Here is a 23,689-nt window from a genome sequence, read left to right on the forward strand (position 1 = left end):
AATAGCCCATTATTTTAAATTATAGTTTCTCTTGTTTAACAGCATGTGGGAGGGGGCCAAAGTGCTCTCCAAATCCAGCTGGATGTCTTCCAAAAACCTGCCCCACAAAGGACCAAAGAGGAGACCGCATAGGGTGTAATTTCTAATGACCTTTCCAAGCCCGTAAAAATTATATGTGGAGGAAATGGGGCTATAAAAGCAGGTTGCTCCTACAGTGTTTTCTTGGATGGCCCACTTCCTCAGAAAGAACAGAGAATCTGCTCCACAGAAAGGAAAATATCTATCCCGTCGGTCTCCTTGAGCAGAGGTGAGCTGCATTTTAAAATATTAGGCGGTGCCAGCAACTGTCAGGAGACCCAGTGTTTTTCTTCTCCAGTGTGCTTGATTTGCAGAGGAAGCTCAGAGTCTAGAGCTCTTAGCTCTTCTGCTGGTAATTGAGCAGATTTCCTCTGTGCTCCCCGCCCCCTCCGGAAGGGATTTCTGGTTCCTTGTTTATGTTGGCTGCATTGCTGGCTTCCACCAGTGAAAGTTCCATCTCCTAGATACCAAGATCATCCGGAAAAAGAAAACCCATCAGCACCAACAGCCACAGCTCCCTTTTCAGAACAGATGTGGAGAAGAAAACCCCCAAAGATTCCACCGAACAAGAATATTTCCTGTTCCAGCCTCTTGATCACAGAAATAGTCACACCCGTGTTCCAGCCCAGGCAGAATCAAGATGTGCAGGTTGTTCTATCTTATCCTGATTGCTTGCTTGCTTTCGTCATCAGCAGGTTGGGTTATGTTTTTAAACCAAACATGTAACTGGTGCTGTCGGGGTTCCCTCCCTACTCTGAACTTTAGGGTACAGATGTGGGGACCCACTTGAAAGACCCCCTAAGCTTATTTCTACCAGCTTAGGTTAAAACTTCCCCAAGGCACAAATTCTTTGCCCTTGGAGGGTACACCGTCACCACCAAGTGATTTAACAAAGAATCAGGGAAAGGACCACTTGGAGTTCCTATTCCCCCCAAATATCCCTCAAAGCCCTTACATCCCCTTTCCTGGGGAGGCTTGAGAATAATATCCTAACCAGTTGGTTACAAAGTGGTCACAGACCCAAACCCCTGGGTCTTACGACAATAGATGAATCAGTCAGGTTCTTAAAAGAAGGATTTTATTTTTAAAAAAAGGTAAAAATCACCTCTGTAAAATCAGGATGGAAAATAACTTTACAGGGTAACAAAAGATTCAAAAACACAGCAGAACTTCCTCTAGGCTTAGTTTCAAAGTTACAAAAAACAGGAATAAACCTCCCTCCAGCAAAGAAAAAATTCACAAGCAGAACAAAAGATAATCTAACACACCTTGCCTGGCTTTTACTTACAATTTTTGTAATATGAGAGACTTTTGGATGGTTTATAGGAGAAGGAGTTTTCTGATCTGATGCTTCTCCGCTTCCCAAGAGAACACACAAAACAAAGCCTTCCCACCCACCCCAAGATTTGAAAGTATCTTCTTTCCCCATTGGTCCTTTTGGTCAGGTGCCAACCAGGTTATTTGAGCTTCTGAACCCTTTAAAGGTAAGGAGGAATTCTAGGCTACCCTTAGCTGTATGGTTATGACAGATGCACTGTGTGGAAGGAGCAAAAGTTCCTCTGTGAAAGTTATCTCCAGCATGTGAAACACAAACTGGGAAGTCAGATTATAAAATAAATTCCCAAGGGCCAAGGAATGCATTGAAATGTGATTGCGGCGTACTTTCAGAATACTAGCAGTAATGAATACAGCAACCAGACTATATGAAATCAGTGGCCTGTGTGATAGACCCTAAACACTACGGACAGATGAGATGTCACTGCCAATCATAAGCTGCATGTCAGCAGTGAATGAAGTGATACCTGTGAATACAGGGCCAACATTTCAAAGGTAATCACCTAAGTTATACAGGTAAAATGTACACCCATATGCCTTTCTCCTACAAGACAGGTCACTGGATGAGTACAATGAATAACTGCACACACATCTGCATGCTTGTAGGCACAGTAGATTCACATACAAATATCTTGGGCATGAGTTAAGCAACATCATTTGGAAATCAGTCCCGTACAGTCTGCCTAGCACATTCAGATACTATCCCAATTTAAGCTATTTGTTATTTTAATTATGTACGGTAGACAGAGATTCTTATCTCTCCCCCATGCCCCCAGTATCTGAGCACCTTCCAGTAGCACAGTTTGGCAATGTCTACACTGCACAGCTTTTAACGACCTGGCTGTGTTACCACAGCCGTGCCGCTAGAAGTCACGCAGTGTCGCTGCTGTTTGTCGGCTCTCCTGCCGCCAAAAAACTTCTACCCCCAACGAACGGCGTTCACGTTGTCAGCAGGTAAACGCTCCTGCCAACAACGCACGGTTCACACCGGCATTTGTGGCGGCAACACTTGTGTCTTTCGGGGGAGGGGGTTAACACCTCTGAAAGACAAAAGTTTTGTCGTTCAATTGCCAGGGGAGACATAGCCTAAGTGACGTGACTAACAGTTGTCAAGGGTGGCTTATTCTCTCATCCTCTCCCCAGAGGAAGACGCGTGCCTGCAGTGAGGTATGTTTTGTTTTGGTAGGTTTTTTAAAGTACATGCTGCTCTGTGCGTCTGTAAATATGTCCTGTCTTAGGGCCAGATTCTCCCACTCTGACTTATGTGGAGTAGCACCTTGCTACTCCCATTAAAATCATTGGGACTAATTGTGACCTAAGGAATGTATGACTCGGTGTAAAGGTGAATTTAGACTGTTAGTTCTTTGGGGCAAGGACAGTGTCTTATCTCTGGTGTATAGAGCTCCATGTGAATTCATTGCACTGTCTGGTGTTCTATCGTAACTCAATCAGCTCTCTGCCTTAGGCCCTGAGTGTGTGACATACTGTATGAGCTGAAATCCAGGAGGATCAGGCAAGCTCAGTACCTCACAGAACCATGCTTGTAGTGGGAATAGCCTTTCAAAAAGATGCCAAGTACAGAAAAAGGGGCAGTACTGAGTTATGCAAATTTACTCGGTGTGAAAGAGATACCAAGGAAACAACTCGTAATGTCTGGCAAAAACCAGTGGGGCTTCCACCAGACACGTTCTAAAGAGTCAAATAATGACCAATTAATTCTCCTGCTGGGTAGCCAAACTCATTGCACCAAATTACAGCTGCTGAGCAAAATGAAAAGTGTAACTGGGGACTCTCATAGGGTGGAGAACCTTTACAAAGGCTTGTCCAGTGCCTGTGTTTTCTGGATCTTTCTCAGGGTATGTCTTCACTACCCACGCCGCGGCAGCGCTTTAATGTGGCTTGTGTAGTCGCAGCCCCCGTCTCCCAGCGCTGTAAAAACCGCCCCCCCACCCCCGAGGGGAGCACGGCTCCCAATGCTGGTGCACTGTCTACATTGGCACTTCACAGCGCTGAAACTTGCTGCGCTCAGGGGGTGTTTTTTTCACACCCCGAGCGAGAAAGTTTCAGCGCTGTAAAGTGCCAGTGTAGACAAGGCCTGAGTCTGTCTTTGACTGTTGTTCAAAGCACCTTCTGTGTTTGAAAGGGATGCCTGGGCTGCTCTTCCTGGCGCAGCAGGTTGCAAAGCAGGTGGGGAGACTGTTTGATCTTCCCTCAACCTTTTACCCAGTGCTTTGGGCGTTGCCTGTGAAACTGATTTGGAGAAAGGAACAGTTGTGAGTAAGCAAGGCTGTGGCATTTCCTCCCAGTACTAAAGGGACAGAACAGGCTGGGCAAGGAAGGAGACACTAGGGAGGTGTTGATTTCTTTGCCGCCCACAGACCACACTACCTTTGAATAATGAAATAAAACCTTTCCCTGTGCAGACAAATAATAGTATATTGTTCCAACCTGACCAAGAGCCTGCCTTAGCCAAACACAGGACACTGTTAGCTGGTTGGTTAAAATAACATATTCCAGAAACAGGCTGTTTTTTCACAGTGTGATCCTGAAGTGCCTTCCCATTACAGGCACAAAAGTGATTTATGGAGCCTGCTGTTCCTGCCTGAGTGATAATGTCATGGTCTAGGGCCTAACAAAGCACAGTCTTGCCCTGCAGTTCACATGCACCCCAGTAATCTGTCAACTCCAGGAGAAAGGGACTTGTATAGTAGATTCTCCTGGATCCAGTAACCAGGAGGTTATGAGAGAGAACTTCTTCAGAGTAACTGTGAGGTCTGATTATTATTAGTAACGTGTATCCGGATATTCAGGAAGTGATGCTTCTCATCTTTCTGTCTAGGCTTTTACACTTCTCTCAGCACCATGGGGTCTGAATTATTATTATTATTTTATTTTATGTATTATTTGTATTACTGTAGAACCTCAGAGCCCTAGTCATGGACCAGGATTCCACTGTGCTAGTTGCTTTACAAACATGGGACTCACTCAAGCCTTCTGGCTGGGACAGTGCTGAGTTACACAAATGCCCAACCCCCTCGAATTTAGTTGCAACCTTTTACTGCACTCTGCTCCTTTGCTAAATAACTGTGTTCTGTGGGTTTTTTTGCAGCTGATAACCTTTGATGCGGGAGGAGTGAGCGGCCACGCTAACCACATCGCCCTTTACGCAGCTCTAAGGTACAGCGATGTTGTACAGTCCATTGCGCGCCTTGCCGAAATGCTATTTGAAACAGAGCGCATGTGGTGCCTGTGGAAGTAAAAGATTAATACTAGAGCCAAGCACTGCCTGGACTTCACCGATTCACCTCAGTCCCGACCTGCAGCACCCTCTGCTATTCCACTTGTGGGAACTGCCCAAAACTCTGCCAGTGCACCCGTGACCAGTGCACCCCTATCTGTTCTACTCCTGTGCTCTCCCAATATTTCTCCGCTAGTGCCCCTCACTGTGGGCTTGCAAGCCCCCACTCTGCTGATCCTGTTCTGGGCCCCTTTGTATCTACACTTTCTGACTCCTAGCTTTGTGTTATGAATGCACTTTCACCAAAATGTGATGCACAACTCACGTCCCATGTGCACTGATGGATTTAGAAGAATGTTTGAATGGAAGAGACTCTGGCCCCTGAATTCCATTCCCTGCAGTCTAGCAGGCCTGCATCTCTTTAACATCAGAGGGGTAGCCGTGTTAGTCTGTATCCACAAAAACAACGAAAAGTCCAGTGGCACCTTAAAGACTAACAGATTTATTTGGGCATAAGCTTTCGTGGGTAAAAAGAAGTGCATTTTTTCCCCAGGAAAGCTTATGCCCAAATAAATCTGTTAGTCTTTAAGGTGCCAACAGACTCCTTGTTGTTTTTGTTCTCTTTAACGTGTCTTCCCCCCAAATACAGAGTCACTCTCTGCTCTCATTCATTTAATCCAGCAGCTCCACAGCTACTGAGGGATTAAGTTTTATTTTTAGTGGCTGCTGCTGCTGCTTCTTTAATTTTTTTTGTGGGGGCAGCCTGTGTCACAGAGGAACTAGAGCATGACCACATCACTCATGGTTTCTGTGCCCTGATGAGTTCTCACACACACTGCTTTCAGACAGAGCTGCAGAGCATGTGCGGTGACCTTTCACACGCATTGATGTTCCTGCCTGCTGCTGTCCCCCATATGATTGTATGGGAAAAAAAGCAGCAAAGAGATCGAATTAACCCTCTCCCCTCCCTGTCTCTGTGTCAGCTAGTACCATGTATGGTACTTGCATTGGACTAACACAGTTAGCCTTTCAAACTGTCTTGCAGGATCCCCCAGGCACTCTTGTAGATGAAAAAGGTAAATTGGGGTGCTATTCCAGTTAATTAAATGATTTTGCACCCTGTTTGACCCTGTCACTTCTGCCTCATGCCCTCCAAAGGCAGGGGTCAAGTGGGCTGCATGACCAACCCCAGGATTCTCTCATATACCAGTCTCCTGATATACTGCTTTTGTGGCTGGTCCAGTTGCTGCTATTTCATATGTGTCCAAGCCCCAGATTTGTGGATAGCTATAAAATGTCAGGGCTTGTGGGGAGGATTTGTTTTTCTGCAAGAAATAAAAAGCATACATTAGCATTTTGCTTGAAATCCTCCTGTGGGGATTTTGAAGGCAGCCCCAAACCAACAGAAAAGAAACTTTTTTTTACAAAATTCTTTTCACCTAAGAATGAAGTGATGGACACAGTCCCTGTAATGGGCCCCACCCCATCATCTTCCCATGCCAGTGCTTTGGGATTCTTTGGAAGGAAGTCCGGGGAGAGTCCTCTCTTCTCCCCAGCATGCTTAAAGCTCCCATGTCCCAGTAACCACTCTCTGGCCAAGAGGGGCTGGATGTTTCACCATGTCTCTGTCAGAAGAGATGGCTCCAGAAACGTACCATGGTTCCTCGCCCATTTGCAGAACTCCAAGCCCTTAATGGCCCAGTGATTAAGCCACCTGCCTTATCCCAGTTTTTGCCTTTTAAATGAGTAAGTATGCGAGAGTCTGCTACTGAAAAGTTTCAGAGTAGCAGCTGTGTTAGTCTGTATTCACAAAAAGAAAAGGAGGATTTGTGGCACCTTAGAGACTAACCAATTTATTTGAGCATGAAAGCTTATGCTCAAATAAATTGGTTAGTCTCTAAGGTGCCACAAGTCCTCCTTTTCTTTTTGCTACTGAAAAGTGTTAGTTTGACAGTCCTGGAAGCTGAAATCCTTCCACAGAACAGGTACAGTTTGGACAGCAGCAGTGCAAGTTATCCCATTCTGCCCCCTGCACCAGCCTCTAAAGCATGTGAGGTTGAAGCTTCATCGCCCATTCGATCTGGGGAGACTGCCAAGAATGCTGGGGGTGGGGTGACATCTGTGGCTGATTTGAGACTCGCCAGACCCATTTTACACCCATCAAATGGCACTGATGGGCTTCGTTTTATAGCAGGATTTCTCAAACTGTGTTCTGTGACTAACTGGTGGCCACAGAGCACTTGCTGGTGGTCCAGGAAGAGCTGGCTAGTCATGTAACAATGGTTACTCCCGAGAGAGACAGAGCAGTGGAAAGGAGAGACGAAAGGAAGATCAAAAGGAGAGAATGTGACTATTTTATTGCACTGAAGCCAGCTAACAATACATCTCTGCTGTCCTCATACGCCACCTCCTCCTCATAAGCTACTGCTGCAGTCGCCACAGGGATGCTTTGGGATCGGAAATGGGAGGTGGTTCCAACCCATCATGAACAAGGGGGGAGGTGACCATGAGACAATCCCCTTTTAACATGAAGTTATTTAGCTTGTAAAAAGTTCATGGCATGGACTGTACACTACTCTGTTGTACTGTGCCCAGCACAATGGGTTCTCAGTTGGTCCCTACGCACAACGAGGGTAAACATGATTACTGAAGAGGTGCATGCGATGGACAAGTTTGAGAACCCGTGTTTTAGAAGACGATGATTAGAAGCACTTTTGTTTTATAGAGATGGGGTTGTACACTGATGTCATGGATGGCATCGAGGTGATTTTGGTTTGCATGAGTCTCAGGGCATTTCCATTTTAAACAGACCCTCCTGCCAAGCGAATGTGTGTTTTGTTGGCTTAAGATAAAATGGAATGTTCTCTACTGGGGTTTGCACACCCACTTCCTCTAGTGAAATCCATCTCTTCCCATTTAGAATATGAAAGAACAATCCCTTCGCTGCTTAGGCCAGAGCAAACTGAGTGGAAAATAGGAGCTGCTAATTTAACCACTGTGCATTATGTTGTTATAGCAACTGCATCCATAAAACTTATATCAACGAGGCCACGTAGAAAGCTACATCAAGGTATCATTAGTTGAGCAATTCTTGTCAATTCCATTCAGAAAAACGATCTAACTCCTCCAGTTTGTTTCCAAATGGCTGTAAACTCAGCGGCGGGTTCTAAATGAAGCCCTGTGGAGATGGTATTTGGGAGCTTAGTGTTTTATCATTTATGAGCTGATAATGATGCTGTTTGAGTGTCATTGATGCTTTGTTGTGGTTAAGTGCCCTGGCTTGAATCTTTCATGTGCTGTGTATGGCTGCCATGGGAGAGTTGATTTGTATTTGGGACATATGTACAAAAGAAAAATGTATTTGTTGTCCCATGTACATTGTACTGGGACATATTCAGATATGGGGTTTAATTGAATGCCAATTGCAAATAGGTAAAGAAAATGGCTAATATCCAGCCAAATCCTGCAGACCTTACTCTGACAAAACTCCCTTTGAGGCTGAAGACTGCAGAATTTTCTTGACTTAGGAATTCCAGCTCATGCTTAGAGACACGATGTGCAAGGAGCAGGTTCCTCTTCAGATGATTAGGTGGATGATGATGGTATGTGGCACCCACTGCTCCCTTTGTCTTGGACGTCTTCCCACATTGATGGAGAGCTTGGGCCTGATTCTGATCTTACACCCGTTTTACACAGCTGTGCCCCATTAATTTCAATAAAAAGAAAAGGAGTACTTGTGGCACCTTAGAGACTAACCAATTTATTTGAGCATGAGCTTTCGTGAGCTACAGCTCAAGTGAGCTGTAGCTCACGAAAGCTCATGCTCAAATAAATTGGTTAGTCTCTAAGGTGCCACAAGTACTCCTTTTCTTTTTGCGAATACAGACTAACACGGCTGTTCGTCTGAAACCTGTCATTAATTTCAATGGCATTACTCCTGATTTCACCATGTAAGTGAAAACATAATGTAGCCCTATGTTTTCCCATGTCACCCTCCTCCCCTTTCCTGGACGCCTCTTCACTCCATCCTGGAGAAGGATTTCCTGGGATGATTCATTTTGAGTGATTTAGTATCTGTCTGTGTTCTAGCTCCAATCTCAAGTGGTGATGAGACTTCCGAAGGAGGAACGGCTGAGGCCTGAACGTTTTCCTTCTGGTGCTGGGACCTCATGTTGTTGTCCCTCCTTGCAAGAGTCAAGGTTGTTCTGTATTGTACATGTTCCAGTGTTTTTTCTAGCCTCGTTTTACTAATTCCAGGGGATGGGGAGAATCAAGGAGGTTAGAGACAGGAGTGCCATCTAAGGTCCATGCAGCCCATCTCCATGGAGTCCGAGTAAAATGGTCTCTCACTATATGTTTTTCTAGTGCTCTGTTCAGTCTGGTGTTTGCGGTCTCAAATGATTGGGCTTCCACCACTTTCCTTGGAGAGTCAGCCCACAGCTATAATATATCACCTTGATTGCCAGCTTATAAATTCCCTTTCTGAATCTCACCTCTTTCCTTCTTCCAGCCTTTTCCTCATTCTTTATTCTGACGAGGTTGTTCTGATGTCTCCCCCTGAGCTGAGAGCCACAAAAATAAACTGAGCAGAAGGCACCAAATTCGTTAGTACTCAGCAAAGCTATTTCCTTGGTAACAGTGACCATGCTTAAACAAAATAATAGATCCCTCTGGGAATAGCCTCCCCCAGATCGTTAAGATTTTAGCAGTTTGTTCATGTAGTTGATTGAAGCTGTAACCTTTCCACACTCCACCCCCACACAGTACGGAGGCGAAAGCAGTGTCAGCGATGAAGCAGCTCCGTCATTTGTGAACTGGAAGATCCCTGGGTCACCCCTTCTCCAGATTACTTTGAATTGGCGAGGCCCCATCCTTTGTTGCTGAAATATGAATGAGCATAGATTGTATGAATGTTTTAAACTGTGTTTTGCCTACACAGTGCGGTTCTGGGTGCAGGGGAAATGCAGCTGGCCAGTCCAGTTAGGGTGGGGGAGGTATTTCAGATTGTAAACATTCAACATCTGGCAAATCTCTCGCTGTATGTAACATCCCTGGGACTCCTAGGAGACTGGCTGCTCTTCCTGCTCCACATCTATTTCATCATATTAATTGGGCAGATTAGGGGACAGGAACCTAAATGGAGCCCCAGCTGCGCCTTGCATTCCCTGCTATGCTCCTGCAAACTGTATTTCCTCAGTATGCCTTAGCAGATAGCCTAGTGAATACAGTGTAGGGTTTTATGTTCCCCACAGTGGGACCCTCTTAGAGTGAAGTCATGGATTTCATGGAACAATTTCTCTCTGAGCAGAGTGTCACCAACACAGCAATCTACCCACTGGGACTTTGACTCTGCTTCCCTCTCAGTGGAGTTTCCTGCTCTCTAAATTCCCTGTGAGCTAAACCCTGAAATCCTCACTCACTTTTTACTCACGCCTTATTGACTTTAGTGGAAGTTGCTTGTACTCAGGGCCGCTCAGGAGCTGGCTCATACACTTCACTGGGAGGAGTATTGACTGAATAAAAACAAGGACCTCAGGATTTGGCCCAATGGAAACTTTGCTTAAACAGTGAGGTCCTAATATTGCAAATTCCTGAGCACCTATGATGTGCCAAGGGCCCTCAATTCCCATTGATTTTAAGGGGAGCTGAGGCTGCAGGTCCCTTAGGAATCTCAGGAATCTTTTAATGCAGAGAGATTTCTTGGGTTCCCTGCAGGACTTCAGAGATTCTTTGAATCCTTTGCTGCAGGGATCCTGCTTTTCCTCCTCCTTCCCCTAGAAGGGGATATGGAAGGTGCCCTGTCTTGGAACTTGCCACTAGCATAACAAAGAAGCACAGCCAGGAATCCCCTGTCGCTTGTAAATGGCTATAAATCGGGTTGGGGCATTTTGGTGTTCAGTGGATGAGTTTCAACTACTTCCGTCTGTGGTTGCTTTCACTGCAGCATCACTTCAAAATAATAATAATAATAAAAATCTCTCAGGAAACAAACCATGGAAAAAGCTCCCGAAGGAGCCCATTTGTATCTTTTCTTGTCATGACCTCATGCCAGACTCTTACATTTCACCCAAACCACAGCACGTCCAGTATGTAAAACAACATTCCCAAAATGGCAAGAGCGAAGAGCTGCAACCTCTCCCCTACTTGGAAGTGTTCCCTGGAGAGAGCTGCAGGAGGGGCGTGGGAGGGAGCTAGAAGATTGATTTGCGAGAGGAATATTTGTTAGTATATAGGGGCTTGAGTGGGAGGTAGAGCTTTGCCTCACTCTCTCTCGCTTTCCCTGCGAGCACAGTTCCTTCCCATCTGTAGTCCTAAGAGGTATGAATGGATGAGCCTGTTGATTTCTCTGCAGCATTCCAACCATGTGAACCTTACAGTAACATTGCACTGTACCTTGCTCAGCCAGTGCTGTAGTGTTGGCTCAGGATGGTGGTACTAAGGTCATCAATAGAGCAGCTCTTCCAGGTGAGAGCAGGGAAGGGTTGCAGTACCAGCACTGAGGACCTTCCATGTTAAAACAGAACTTGAATTTCCAATGGTGCTTTTTCCTCCTGAACCTTTGTGTGCACAAATCCCCTATTCTGCTACTGTCTTGAACCTTCCTTCCCTGCTGATCGTGCCGCTGCTCTTAACTGGGGCTTTTCCAGGCAGGCTCCTTGCCGCTATAGTTTGTGGCCAGTGATGATGATTATTACTAGTCCACTCCTGGGGCAGCTCTTCTGTTTGTTACCTTAAGCCTCCCTTTCGATGCCTTTTATTTACAGGCGTAAATATCCTGACTGTCACCCCGGTGGCAGAGCAGAAAGTCCATAAGAGCGGAGTCTGAACAGAGGTGGGTGACTGAAGAAGTATTACAAGGACGGTTTCCTAGACTGGAGGTAGCAAAGGCTGTCATGCGATGGACCTTAGGGCTCAAACCTTGAAAGCACTGCTGTGGGAGCGCTCCCGCGGCAGCGCTTTGAAGGGCGAGTGTGGTCGCGCGCGAGCGCTGGGAGAGAGCTCTCCCAGCGCTCCTGGTACTCCACCTCCACAAGGGGATTAGCGCCGAGGGCTGGGAGAGAGCTCTCCCAGTGCTCCTGGTACTCCACCTCCACGAGGGGATCAGCGCCGAGGGCTGGGAGAGAGCTCTCCCAGCGCTCCTGGTACTCCACCTCTCCGAGGGGATCAGCGCCGAGGGCTGGGAGAGAGCTCTCCCAGCGCTCCTGGTACTCCACCTCCGCGAGGGGATCAGCGCCGAGGGCTGGGAGAGAGCTCTCCCAGCGCTCCTGGTACTCCACCTCCGCGAGGGGATTAGCGCCGAGGGCCTGGAGAGAGCTCTCCCGGCGCTCCTGGTACTCCACCTCCGCGAGGGGATCAGCGCCGAGGGCTGGGAGAGAGCTCTCCCAGCGCTCCTGGTACTCCACCTCCGCAAGGGGATCAGCGCCGAGGGCTGGGAGCGCGGCTCCCAACGCGGGGGCACTGTTACACTGGCGCTTTACAGCGCTGTAACTTGCTGTGCTCGGGGGGTGTTTTTTCACACCCTTGAGCGAGAAAGGTGCAGCCTTGTGAAGTGCCAGTGTAGCCATAGCCTCTGGAGAAGGAAAGAACAGTCGTGGAAGAATCTGTTTAGGGGATTGGTCTCCTGATCACTGCTTTTGAATACAGCCATGTCCTGCATTTCTGGCTTGACTTTTGCTTTGAATTGCTTTGCGTATTCATCACCCAGCGCTTCCTATTTTGTCTATCCCTGTATGGCTAATCCCTTTCCTCGAAACTAGCCAGTAACTAGAGATAATCATAGTTTGAAAATGACTAGAGGCACAATGCAGTTTACATACAATATACGTTTTGCCCAGGTTGATTTACACATGAAATGCACCAGTAAAAGACGATAACAATCTCTTTAAATATTACACAGGGTTAAATAACCTTTTTTTCACCCAAATGGTCCATTTTGTTTTTCCTTCAACAAGCACAAGCCTAGCTATGTAACTCCTGCTGCCATCTACTGGAAATCTGCAGGTCCAGCCAGCAGCAGGCTGGGCCAAAATCAGTGGAGATGTAAATGGTGTTACGTGTAAGCTGTTGTGAGTTACACACAGAGGGGGAAGGCAGAGTTGTAGCAGGAAAAACAGGAACGTTAAAGGGGAATGAGGCTAACCACCCTCCCACTCCTTCAGCATGTGACACCCACTCGGACATATTGATGTAATTAACACCACTGTTTAGATCTCCACTGAACTGCGCCCCATCTGCTCCGTTTTCTAAAGACTTTTTTTCTTTTGAGAGGTCCTTCTGGGTTGGGATTGAGGCCCACTGTGGGAACAGCATGGGGGAAGCATGCCCTACCGTTGCCCATGCTGTCTCTGCGCTCTGTGGATAACTAGAGGATAACTGACTCCCGGGCTCTCGATCGGGCACCTCTCCCCAGAATGAAGTCACTAAACCTGCAGACTCTGTCACTGAATGAAAAAGAGAGCAGCTACTCTGGGCAAGGCCAGAACCAGTGTCTATTCACAAGCTGGTTCAAACAATGGAAACAGAAGTGGGTTCAAACACTTGCGCTTGTGGACAAAGTGACATGATTAGGTTAACTATGCAGAGCCCTGTCTACCTGGGCTGGGGAAACCTGGCTAGCACTTCCCTAGCAAGTCCTCTGTTCAGCATGGCTTGCTAGAGGGGTGCTACTGCTGAGCCAGAGTCCCAGGCCACTAGAGACAGGACCCTAAAGAACAAGTGGTATTTGGTAGCTTCTTGCAGAGTTTCCTATATTGTAGCACTAGATGGTGAGAGCCAATTGGACATGGGTGGGGAGTGCTTATGTCCTGCCCCACCAGCCATCCAGCAATGAGGACAAGGAAAGTAGTGATGGATTAGGAGCAGAAGCATTTGTGGGGAACCAAACCTGCTATCTTCCAGGGTCAGTGGGAGCTGGGACATCCAGTCTCTGCTCCAGAAAGCTTATTTTAGGGGCTGGCATTGTGAGTTTTCGTGTGTGTGTGTGTGTGTTATTTAGCCCTTAGTGCTTATACGTATTTAAAGAAGGATTCAAGTGGCCTCACTATATGTTCACCATGGTTTCTGTTTCAATTCACAGGTATCTGCACTCAGAGAGGAAGTTACCTGAAGGTACGTCACACATGTTTAAACAAAAGCATCAGTGACGCTGCAGACATGACCTGTCTATTGACTTGCATGTTATGTCCAAGTCCCCATTGGAATAATTCACCTCTTCTTTGCAATGCAAATGAAATCTATAGCTGAACTCCTGGTTGCTCTTTCATACTTTTTCCTGAGCTCATGTTCCTGTACTGTCCCTTCTTCTGGGGCTGGGCATTAGCGTGACTCAGGCTGGTCTCCCACGGGAGTCGGGTTAGGTTCAAAGGCACCCTCTTCTCATCCTGTGTGTTTGTCCTGTCGGGATTGTGTGACACCAACTCTGCTTCTTGGCCTCTTGCTGTGTGCACATAGCTGCTGTTTGCAGGCCTTTGCCTTGCTCTCCAGTTCTTTTGATTTGTCTGTTTTTAGATATAATATTAGGCCTAGACATGAAGGTGAAAAGGGCTTTAGCAATGCAGTCAGATGAAGAACTCTAACTCAATAACATTGTTGCTGAGAATGGTTTTATAGCCAAGTTTAAACGCAGTCCTAGCTATATTATCCTAGGTCAGGTTCCCTCACCAACGTGGGCAATATGAGAAGCACATATTAAAACTGTGCTATGGATACTATCTGGAGGAATGGTCCGTCATACTGTTTGGCTAGGAGGGGTCTCAGCAAGGCCCCTGTCCACACTGCGGGACAACAGTAGCCAAAGCAGAGGAGAGGAAGAGCAACATGCTTCCTAACTACCCTCCTTCTGATGCTTTTACTCCATGCTACCCAATCCCAGAGCAGATCCTCGGCCCTTATCTCTCCCCCACTCCTCCCAGTGATCTGCTCTGGGAAGGAACTCTTGGAGGAGTCAGCTCTGCCCCCAGGCACAGAGATCCCCAACCAGTCCGGTCATCCCCACCCAGCATCCAAAAACCATCCACACTTTGCTGCCGTTACCCTAATCTCAAATCCTTTTTGGATGAGAAGGGTTGTGTGTCATACAGATTTGTGTGTTATACAAGGATTTGAGTGTGTCATACAGAGTTGCTTTTGCTTCCCTAGTGATTAAAGGTTGAGGGTCATCCATGTGGTGGAGCAAGCGTGGGCCCAGAAGCCAGAATCTCCTGCTCTTTTATCCTGACTCTGCCACTCTGTGGCCACAGTCAGGTCACGTCCCCTGGCTGTGCCTTGAGTGTCCCATCTGCGACTGGGAAGGTTCACACTGACCTCTCCCCATGGGGGATCTGGGGGGTTATGTCTGTGCAGCATTTTAAATGGGCAAAGAGCTGTGTGTGTACTGAGTATTGTCCAGAGATTGGGCACAGCATGAACAGCAGGGGTAGCTGCAAAGTGCTGGGAACAATGAAAAGCAAGTGCCTAGGTGTTACTGCCATGCTGCAAGGAGACAAATATGTCAGACCCCATCTGTGATGAACCCCCTTCAACAGGCTAATGCAGTTTGACTAGGCTTGGTTTAAGCATGGTTTGGCCCTGCCCTCTCAGGCCAGAGAGACCATGTCTAAAACTGGTTCAGATAACCAATGTAAGACCAGCATAGATGGCGCCTCAGTTTCTCTGGCAGCGCCAGTGGGCTTCTGAAGATATGCATGAGGCTAACTGCTCTGATTACATCACATCTTACATGACCTACAAATGCCAAAGGAGTCGGGAGCTCCCATGTTGCTGCTTACATTAAGCCTTTCCAAATATAGTTCCAGTCTCATTGAAATTCCCGGTATTTATAATTCGATCTGGCAGGCATGCAGGGCCATGCATCAGAAGGGCTTAATGAAATGATAGTGACGTCGGGCCCGCCTAGGCTGTCTGGAGCACAGCTGAAAAGCATACTCAGCCCAAGGAAAGGGCCTGCTCCCTTGCCAGGAACTAGGAACTGCGTGCATTGAACCTGTGTAAGCCCATGGGATCAAAGAGCCCACAGGAAATGATTCTGCAAATAGTCTTTCACTGGCATTTTGGGTAGCGGTATGCAAATGAGTACCCCGAGCATCCCACTTTGCTTCCTAATTCCCATATTGAGTGTGGCCACAGCAGGAAGCTGAGTCCTCCCGGCCAGCTCTGAGCAAGCAGGCCTGATTCAAGAGCTGGGGACAGCTGGTTTACACACATCCACGGTACATCCACCTCCTGGCTATAACCAGCTCCCAGCCAGAAGAGCCAGTGCACTAACATCTAGCAAAAGCAATGCAAGCCCCCTGTCATAGATAGCTCTGTAAGAGCCTACGTCATTCCAGGCACACTTGTTGCATACGTTTGTTGAAACAGAAAGCCAAGCTGACTGGGCTTCAGAACTCCAGCAGCTGATCCGCTAGCTAGAGAGGTCACACTAGCCTGGCCAATTGGTAAAGCAGCTGACTAACAATCTTAAATCTATCCTGGGGTCACAGTCACGACCGTCTCCTCCACAGGTCTTCGCCTGAGAGTGTCACAGGAGCAAGCCCATCAGTAGCGTCACTTGACATTCCCTTTCTTTTACCCTGGCTGGCAGGAAGGGCTTTGAATCTCTGAGCCCTTCCCATCTGTAGCTGGACTGTACATTCCCTACCAGCTTCGTTTCATCTCTTCTTCTCATTCAAAGTGATCTCTGCTGGTGGTGCCTCATGACCCTGGTCGTATTGCTAATGCAAACAACTCCTTTATTTAAGGTTTAAATTGTGGCTGCCTAAGCTGTTCCCGCTCTGTGCATAGAGGACTTCAGCCTGTGGGGCAGTAAAACTGGCACCTTTCACTAAATTCACTTGCAATGATTTTGCTTTCCAGTAGCAATGTAGTGAGCCTTCCCAGCTGCTAGGGATCGGGAAGCAAAGGGCAATATGGTTGCAGATGAATTAGTATTTCTTAGAAAAAGATGATTAGGGAATGGGGGAGCAGCCCAGACTTCACAGTCCATCAGTGTTTAACCCTAGGGCAGGCCATCCCTCTCTTCCCAACTTTGCACTTAGGAGCTCCGGAGGCTCTGCCAAGGCTTGTAAACAGTGATCCAGGAAAGGAAAAGGCCCATTGCACTATGTTTGCTTTTTGTACACCCCATTGAAAAGGGCTGAGATGCAAACAGGTGGCTGATGGAAATGTGGAATACCAGGGCAAGGGAATCCATTTCAGTGGCTCTCCTCTGCTCTTCCACACAGCAGGGCATGATCCAGACCTCTTCAGCTGGAGTTACCCAGCAAGCAGATTTCTACACTTGAGCAGCCCAGAGGGTCTCCGTCCACATCCCCTACTGACTGAACACAAAATGGATCTGACAGGCCAGGCTTTCATGGGTCTCCTTAACTGTGATTGCATAATGGGTGGGCACTGCTGGTTTGCACACACACAATGGATGTGCCTGCAAATTTTCATCGGCACTTAAGGACGGTCGACAAGCCCTGGAGTTAAAGAACAGCAAAATAATTCACTTCTTGGAAACAAGAAATTGACTTTCTTGGAGGTAAATGAACGGAAGCCACTTTCCACACCACCAAGTCACTTCAGTCTGTACCACTGTCCCCTCTCGCTGGGAGCCACCTTCGCAGCATTGAGCTGAATACGCTCAGCAGCCTGAAAGGATTACACACCTTCCATGTTGATGGCAATGACCAGGAAGATGAGCCAGAAGTTAAACTCGGGTCTGAAATGAAGTTTGGGCCTCATTGTCAGGTCCAGGAGAAAAGCCTGAGCCCCTGCCCCCCATTCTCACCTTGTGTTTCTCCTGCACCACAGAGGGTCTTTGGTGCAAGGGAAGGGGAGTGGTACAAAGTATCCCTGGCACACAGGTTTCAGGGCTTCTGGTGTCCAATACTTCCACGTGGTCTAATTGTAAGCAGCCTGGTAGGACAACAGGCCCCTTCACCCTTCCCTAACCACCTGTGCAGGGAAGGCACAGTGACCTTTAACAGGCCAGTGTTCCACTGAATTGCTGCCTCTTCAACTGGAATGGATCAGGTACATGGTACAGCTCTGACATGACGAATGTGCTGAAGGCTTCTGAACTTGCTGCCATCTGGTAAATTGGCACACTAGCTTGTATATGATGGTTGCTTTCTTCCAGTTACAAAAAGAAAAGGAGTACTTGTGGCACCTTAGAGACTAACCAATTTATTTGAGCATGAGCTTTCGTGAGCCACAGCTCACTTCATCAGATGTGTACCGTGTACGGTACACATCTGATGAAGTGAGCTGTGGCTCACGAAAGCTCATGCTCAAATAAATTGGTTAGTCTCTAAGGTGCCACAAGTACTCCTTTTCTTTTTGCGAATACAGACTAACACGGCTGTTCCTCTGAAACCTTCCAGTTACAGTTACCATTGGAGAGCGCCATCTGCTGGAAACGTCTCTTTATGACCTGGCTCTTTTTCTAATGTCAATATTAACGATTTATCACCTTCTGGACAATATTTACTCTGGCTTATCTGCTAACATCAGACTTCCTCTGTCAGGTCAGAGCCTGCAGCAATGTGAACTGATGTGACACTTCTGTGAAAACTCCAGATCATATACCTTGTGTCACTCTCTATTCTAGCACATTGGATCAGGATGTAAACCTGCTGTTGCCCTCTGACCCTCTAGCCCTGCCCACTTGCAGATGCAGAAAGTAATGCTGAAAGCTATCTCAGCTCTGTCAAGCCTGCCAGTGACTAACCCCTCAGGAACAAGTCAGCTGCAAACCCTGCCAGAAAGAAGACTGGGAGAGGTTAGTGCTGATCTAGTTAGATTGTATTGGCCAGGCTTTAATCATAATCAGGCAAAAATCATCTAATAACCAGGGACTAATGCAAAAGCAGGAACAATTATGATTTTTGTCTTTGGGAGTGCAAAAGGAAATAGAGAAGGTGGGGAAAATCCCTTCACCTTTCCTTTGGAGGGAGGAAGAGGAATTGAGGGGTCTGGAGGCAGTGCTGGAAGGAGGGGTTTCCAGAAAACCTACAGTGTTCTTTCACTGATGGCCCCTGATGAAATAAGAGCAAAGTTAAAAAGTGGGTTGGTGCCACTCCTAGGAATAGGTGAGGGGCAAGCATATGCTCCGACTCATTTGTGAGGCTGGAGAAAGTTGGAGGTCTTGCCCTGTCTCCATTCTTTGTTCCTCGGCCCAGAATATTCCACAGCTTCCTTCTAAATGTCTTTATCAGCATGCTGCTCCCCTCATTCTACACCTCAGAGACCTCTGTGTGGCTTCTCCCCCTGCCTGTCTCCAGGAATTCCACAGATAGCTCGCTCAGGGTATGAACAAGAGTTGTTGCTTTCCCACCCTGGACCTGAGCCACTTTTGCACTAGAATGCAGGTTTTAGTGAAACTAACTTGTGCTTGATCCTGTGAAATCAGTGGGAGTGAGACTGTTCTGCACCCCTAGCACCAGGCCCTTAGTAAGTAATAAGTGTCTGTCTAGAGAACTCACAGCACAAAGGCAGCACCCCAAGCTGCCAGCTACTTGGTGGGCACAGAATGAGGAATGCACATTGCCTAGGGACTTTTAGGAGGGTCTCTCTTCTCTCCTTGTCTTGGAGTCAGTCAAACCTCAGCCAACTTCTTCCCTCAGAGTACAGTGAGCCACTCCTGGATTTCAGCATCATGTCCCATTTGTCTGAGAACAATCAATTGCTTCATGTTCACTTTGTGATCCTGAATCAACTTGCTTCATGTTCACTTTGTGATCCTCGTGCCCTGTGAGAACATAATGACAACGGAGAAGGACCTCAGTCCCCAGCTGAAGCTGTATTAGATGTGTGATCTTGGGTTCTCCTAGGGTTAAAATGATACAGACATTGTGACAGTTCAGGCCTCCCTTTGCACCCTCCCTTCAGAGTTTCATTGAGATTGCAGGGGCATGCTGCAGTGCATCTGATTGCGGAGCCTACTATGTCTATACAAAGTGACTCTGTTCTCATCTGTCAAACTCCAAGTAGTGCCTAAAATAAGGAGCATAATTACTTCAGCTTCTGAAGTGTCAGGAAATCTCAAGGCACTTTCCCAAAGAGCTACATTTCCTTAATGGGACCATCAGCTGAGCTCATTAATAAATACAGTTTAGCCATGAAAAAAATTTAGCAATTAACTTTTGAGTTCAAAGATTTCTTAGAAACAGGGGAAAGAAATGAACCATAGCTGAATCTGTTCTGCATGCTCCTTTCACCCCCTGCATGACAAACATCTCGGTGATGGGTTTTGAGCTCCTGTTAACATGTAATCACCTGCCTGTGTTAATATCTCCTGCAGTCATTCCTGGACACTGAAAACACTCCTTTCTGTAGCAAAGCATGTTGAAAATTGGAATAGAATGACAATCAAATGAGCTTGTTTAACTACCTTCAAATGATACAGTGTTGGCATTCAAAGGGCCTTCCCATGCATTTCAATGGGAACAGGACTGGGCTCAAATAAGTTCAGAAATAATTGAGATTGTAATAAAAAGGCATCCAACCTTTAAACCCAGGTTTTCTTCTTGGGAGTCCAAGTTTGCTGTCAGCAGAATAGCTAAGAAGCAAACAGAATTGAATAGAAATTCACATGACACAAAAGTAGGTTCTGACAGAATTTGGACTCCTGGTGGGCTGTCATACAGGAGACTGGGGGCTTTGCCTACCCTCGTGATGCTGTGAGCTTGTAATCATCTTGTTGTCTTGCATGCTTTCTCCTGTTGCTCTGCTCAGGGTGCCGGGTCCTTACGCTCAAGTCAGTAAACCTCCTCCGGAAGTACATCTCCATCCTGGATGTCCCCATTAGCTGCCTCCAGTCCCAGGATGTTCTCTTTATACTAACAAAGGAGGAGTCTGAACAAGCCAAGGTGAGATGCATTGTTCCTGCCCAGTCTGTTTGATCATTTCAGAATTGTTGTGAGAGCTTCAACAAAAAGCGCCTCATGCATGTAGAACTTAAAAATATATATACTGCACATGGAGTGTAATTGTCACATTTCAAACAGTCTTTGATTTATGAAGCATCAGTGGATTTGCTTTTAGGACTATTTACTTGTCAAGACAAATTGCTTTGTACGCTGTTCAGATGGTGGGATTGGGCAGCTCTTAGACCCTGGGTGGCCAGAGTGCACTCTTATATTTGATACAGTGATGTGGACTATAGAGACTACAGTTCCCAGCATGCAGTATTCTCTCTTGATCTGCCCTCTGCGTTATATGACTACTTGTGGCAGCAGGCTCTTAGCAAGTTGCCCTGTCTTTTGGGCAAACTTTGAGTTATTCTACTGTGTGCGATCGCTATACATTCTTGTCGAGAAACGTCTAATCACCATATGATTAGAGCTCCCTCCACAGTATATTAAAGTAAACATTACAGAGCAAACAGTGCTGCTAATCTACAAGTAACACCCACAGCACTGTCATAGTTGTGAGGGTAGTAACAGAAGGTTCCAAGTACAAAAATTCCTCTGATATTTCAAGCCACAGTGGCTAGAACCTTGAATCTGACCTTCCTACTGACACTTACTTTCCAAGTGGCATCTCATAAATACATGAAATGGGCCTCAACTAGCAACATTTGGTCATATGCAACCACTTGAAAATATCCCCAGTGATTCCAGTATAGCACTGTTTGAGTTTAGTCAGAATCCCACCGCTGGTAAGCTGTGTTTGTGGTGGTCCTTTGGTGGGTCTCTGAAGACAGGTTTCACTGTAAATCTAGTAGTGAACTTTACAGAAAGCCCTGAAAGCTGTCTTCCGAATGGGTTTGGAAGGTCTAATGCTTTCTCGCATATTTTTATCTTTCTAGAGAGCCATGCGGTGCCATCACAGCCAGCTTCTCTGGTTCCGCCACACCTATATCCTGTTCTCACGCTTTATGGTGATCAATTCACTTTGCCTTCTGTAAAGGGAAGGAGAATCATACACACTTCCAGGGGGGTATTGAGAGACCAGAGAAGGGAGACAAAGAAAAGAGAGGCTCTTCTTGACCAAGCACTGTTGATAGCTCTTGCTTCTTTATTGTCTCAAGAAGAGGACAGAATTCCACCTTCTGTGTGCCCTGCAGCCTTTCAGATTGCAGAAACATACTGTATTTACATCCTTCTAGGTGTCCTTTGCCTGACAGCCTGGGAGATGCCTGGGTTCAAACAAAAAGAAAAGGAGTACTTGTGGCACCTTAGAGACTAACCAATTTATTTGAACATAAGCTTTCGTGAGCTACAGCTCACTTCATCGGATGCATACCGTGGAAACTGAAGCAGACTTTATATATACACAGAGAATATGAAACAATACCTCCTCCCACCCCACTGTCCTGCTGGTAATAGCTTATAGCTATACAATTACTGAACTCCCATTGTAACAGCTTAAATGGTCTTCGAACCACCAGCAAATCAGATTGATCTGAGTCTAATTACTAGTGAAGTAGAATTTTGAAGGTGTTTAGAATACAGCATGTACTTTATGTGCTTTTACAATGGGTGTCCCCAGGGAGACAAGGCCCAGATCACCACCTGGTGATTCCTGCATTTTACCCATTTCCCTCTGCTGTAAAGATCAAGCACCAGGAGTGATTTGTCCAAGGATACACATTGTCCCTTGGGGTTTGAACCAGGATCCTCACAGCCCTCAGGCTATAACACTGAACCACCCAGGACTGCCTGTCAGTCAGCCAGTTCCTGCTGATGGAGGGCTGGTTTCTTGACTTTAAAATGCCAAAACTTTAGGAATAAAATATTAAAAATTAATAATATATAACTAATATAATTGCACTGAACTCTTAATGTTCCTTCCCTCTCGACCCTCCCAGCCACCCTGTGGTGCGAGCTTTACTCTGCTGGACTGTACCTCGTGAAACACTAGTATTTATTCCTGCTTCCAAACAAAGTCTTTGAGATCCGCTGAACCTAAGCTGTTTTTTACCAGGATGTGCAGGGTGTACAAATGAAGTTACAAGTGAGAGGACGCCAGCCAGTCCTTTGACAGAATAAATATATAGACATAAAAATTCCAGATGCACCATTTGAAAAGCTGCCCCCTTCCTCTTAGCTGCCAGGAGGAAGTGCTGGGTTCTGGGTTTTGCAGCCCACAGATTCAGCAGGTAAGTGACAGAGAGGCCAATTTTCAAATATGTATTTGTAATTTTTAAGTCTACACAGAGATTTTAGTAATAATTGGAATCTTAAAGGAGAACTTTCACACCGGAGCAAACTAAATAATACTCAGCATTTACAGAGCACTTTGCACTCATCATTGAGTTATTCCTCACCACACCTGTGGGAGATAGGGATGTAAATACTATAAACCCCAGTGTAAAGATGGCATAAGCAGCTTGCCCAAGGATACAGAGCAAGTCATTGCACTGCCAGGATCAGAGCCCAAATTCCTAGCTCCTAATTCCTTACTCAAATCACAACATCCTCCCAAACATAGCTATTAAAAAGATACTAGGGCAGAACTGTACTCTCAGTACTTAAGCACACAGCTAGGGTTGCCAACTTTCTAACTGCACAAAACCGAACACCTCTGTCCCGTCCCCTGCCCCACCCCCCCACTCACTCCATCCCCCCTCCCTCCATCGCTTGCTCTCCCCCACTCTCACTCACTTTCACTGGGCTGGGGCATGGGGTTGGGGTGTGGGAGGAGGGTGAGGATGAGGGCTGGGAATGTGGGCTCTGGGGTGGGGTTGGGAATGAGGAGTTTGGGGTGTGGGAGAGGGCTCCGAGCTGGAGCAGGGGGTTGGAGTGCGGGGGTGGGGTGGGTGAGGACTCTGGCTGGGGGTGCAGGCTTTGGGATGGGGCTGAGGATGAAGGGTTTGGGGTGCAGGAGGGGGCTCCAGGCTGTGGAGTGCAGGAGGGGATGTGGGCTCCAGCTGGGGCTGTGGGCTCTGGGGTAGGTCTGGGAATGAGGGGTTTGGGGAGCAGAAGGGGGCTCAGGGCTGGGGCATGGTGTTGAGGGGTACAGGAGGGAGTTTGGGTGCAGGAGGGGACTCCAGACTGGGGCAGGGGGTTCAGGGTGCTGAGTCCTGGCAGCACTTACCATGGCTCCCAG

The 23,689-nt window shown here is 46.9% G+C and overlaps 1 protein-coding gene across 3 annotated transcripts in view; it reads left to right on the forward strand.

Annotated features, from left to right (window-relative positions):
* Window positions 1–23,689, forward strand: part of PIGL (phosphatidylinositol glycan anchor biosynthesis class L) — a 92,290-nt gene that overhangs the window by 64,672 nt on the left and 3,929 nt on the right. The window contains exons 4-7 of one of the 3 annotated variants that reach the window (XM_075120931.1): window positions 4,523–4,590; window positions 13,728–13,759; window positions 20,372–20,505; window positions 22,565–23,357. In XM_075120931.1, the coding sequence (XP_074977032.1) occupies window positions 4,523–4,590; window positions 13,728–13,759; window positions 20,372–20,505; window positions 22,565–22,621 (291 nt within the window). In that variant the 3' untranslated portion in view covers window positions 22,622–23,357. Of the gene's footprint in view, window positions 1–4,522; window positions 4,591–13,727; window positions 13,760–20,371; window positions 20,506–21,446; window positions 23,358–23,689 lie in introns of those variants that run through there. The other 2 variants (XM_075120930.1, XM_075120932.1) reach the window with 2 other exon arrangements.

The sequence above is a fragment of the Caretta caretta genome, chromosome 17 (genome assembly GCF_965140235.1).
Source record: "Caretta caretta isolate rCarCar2 chromosome 17, rCarCar1.hap1, whole genome shotgun sequence".
In the NCBI taxonomy this organism is placed as follows: Eukaryota; Metazoa; Chordata; order Testudines; family Cheloniidae; genus Caretta; species Caretta caretta.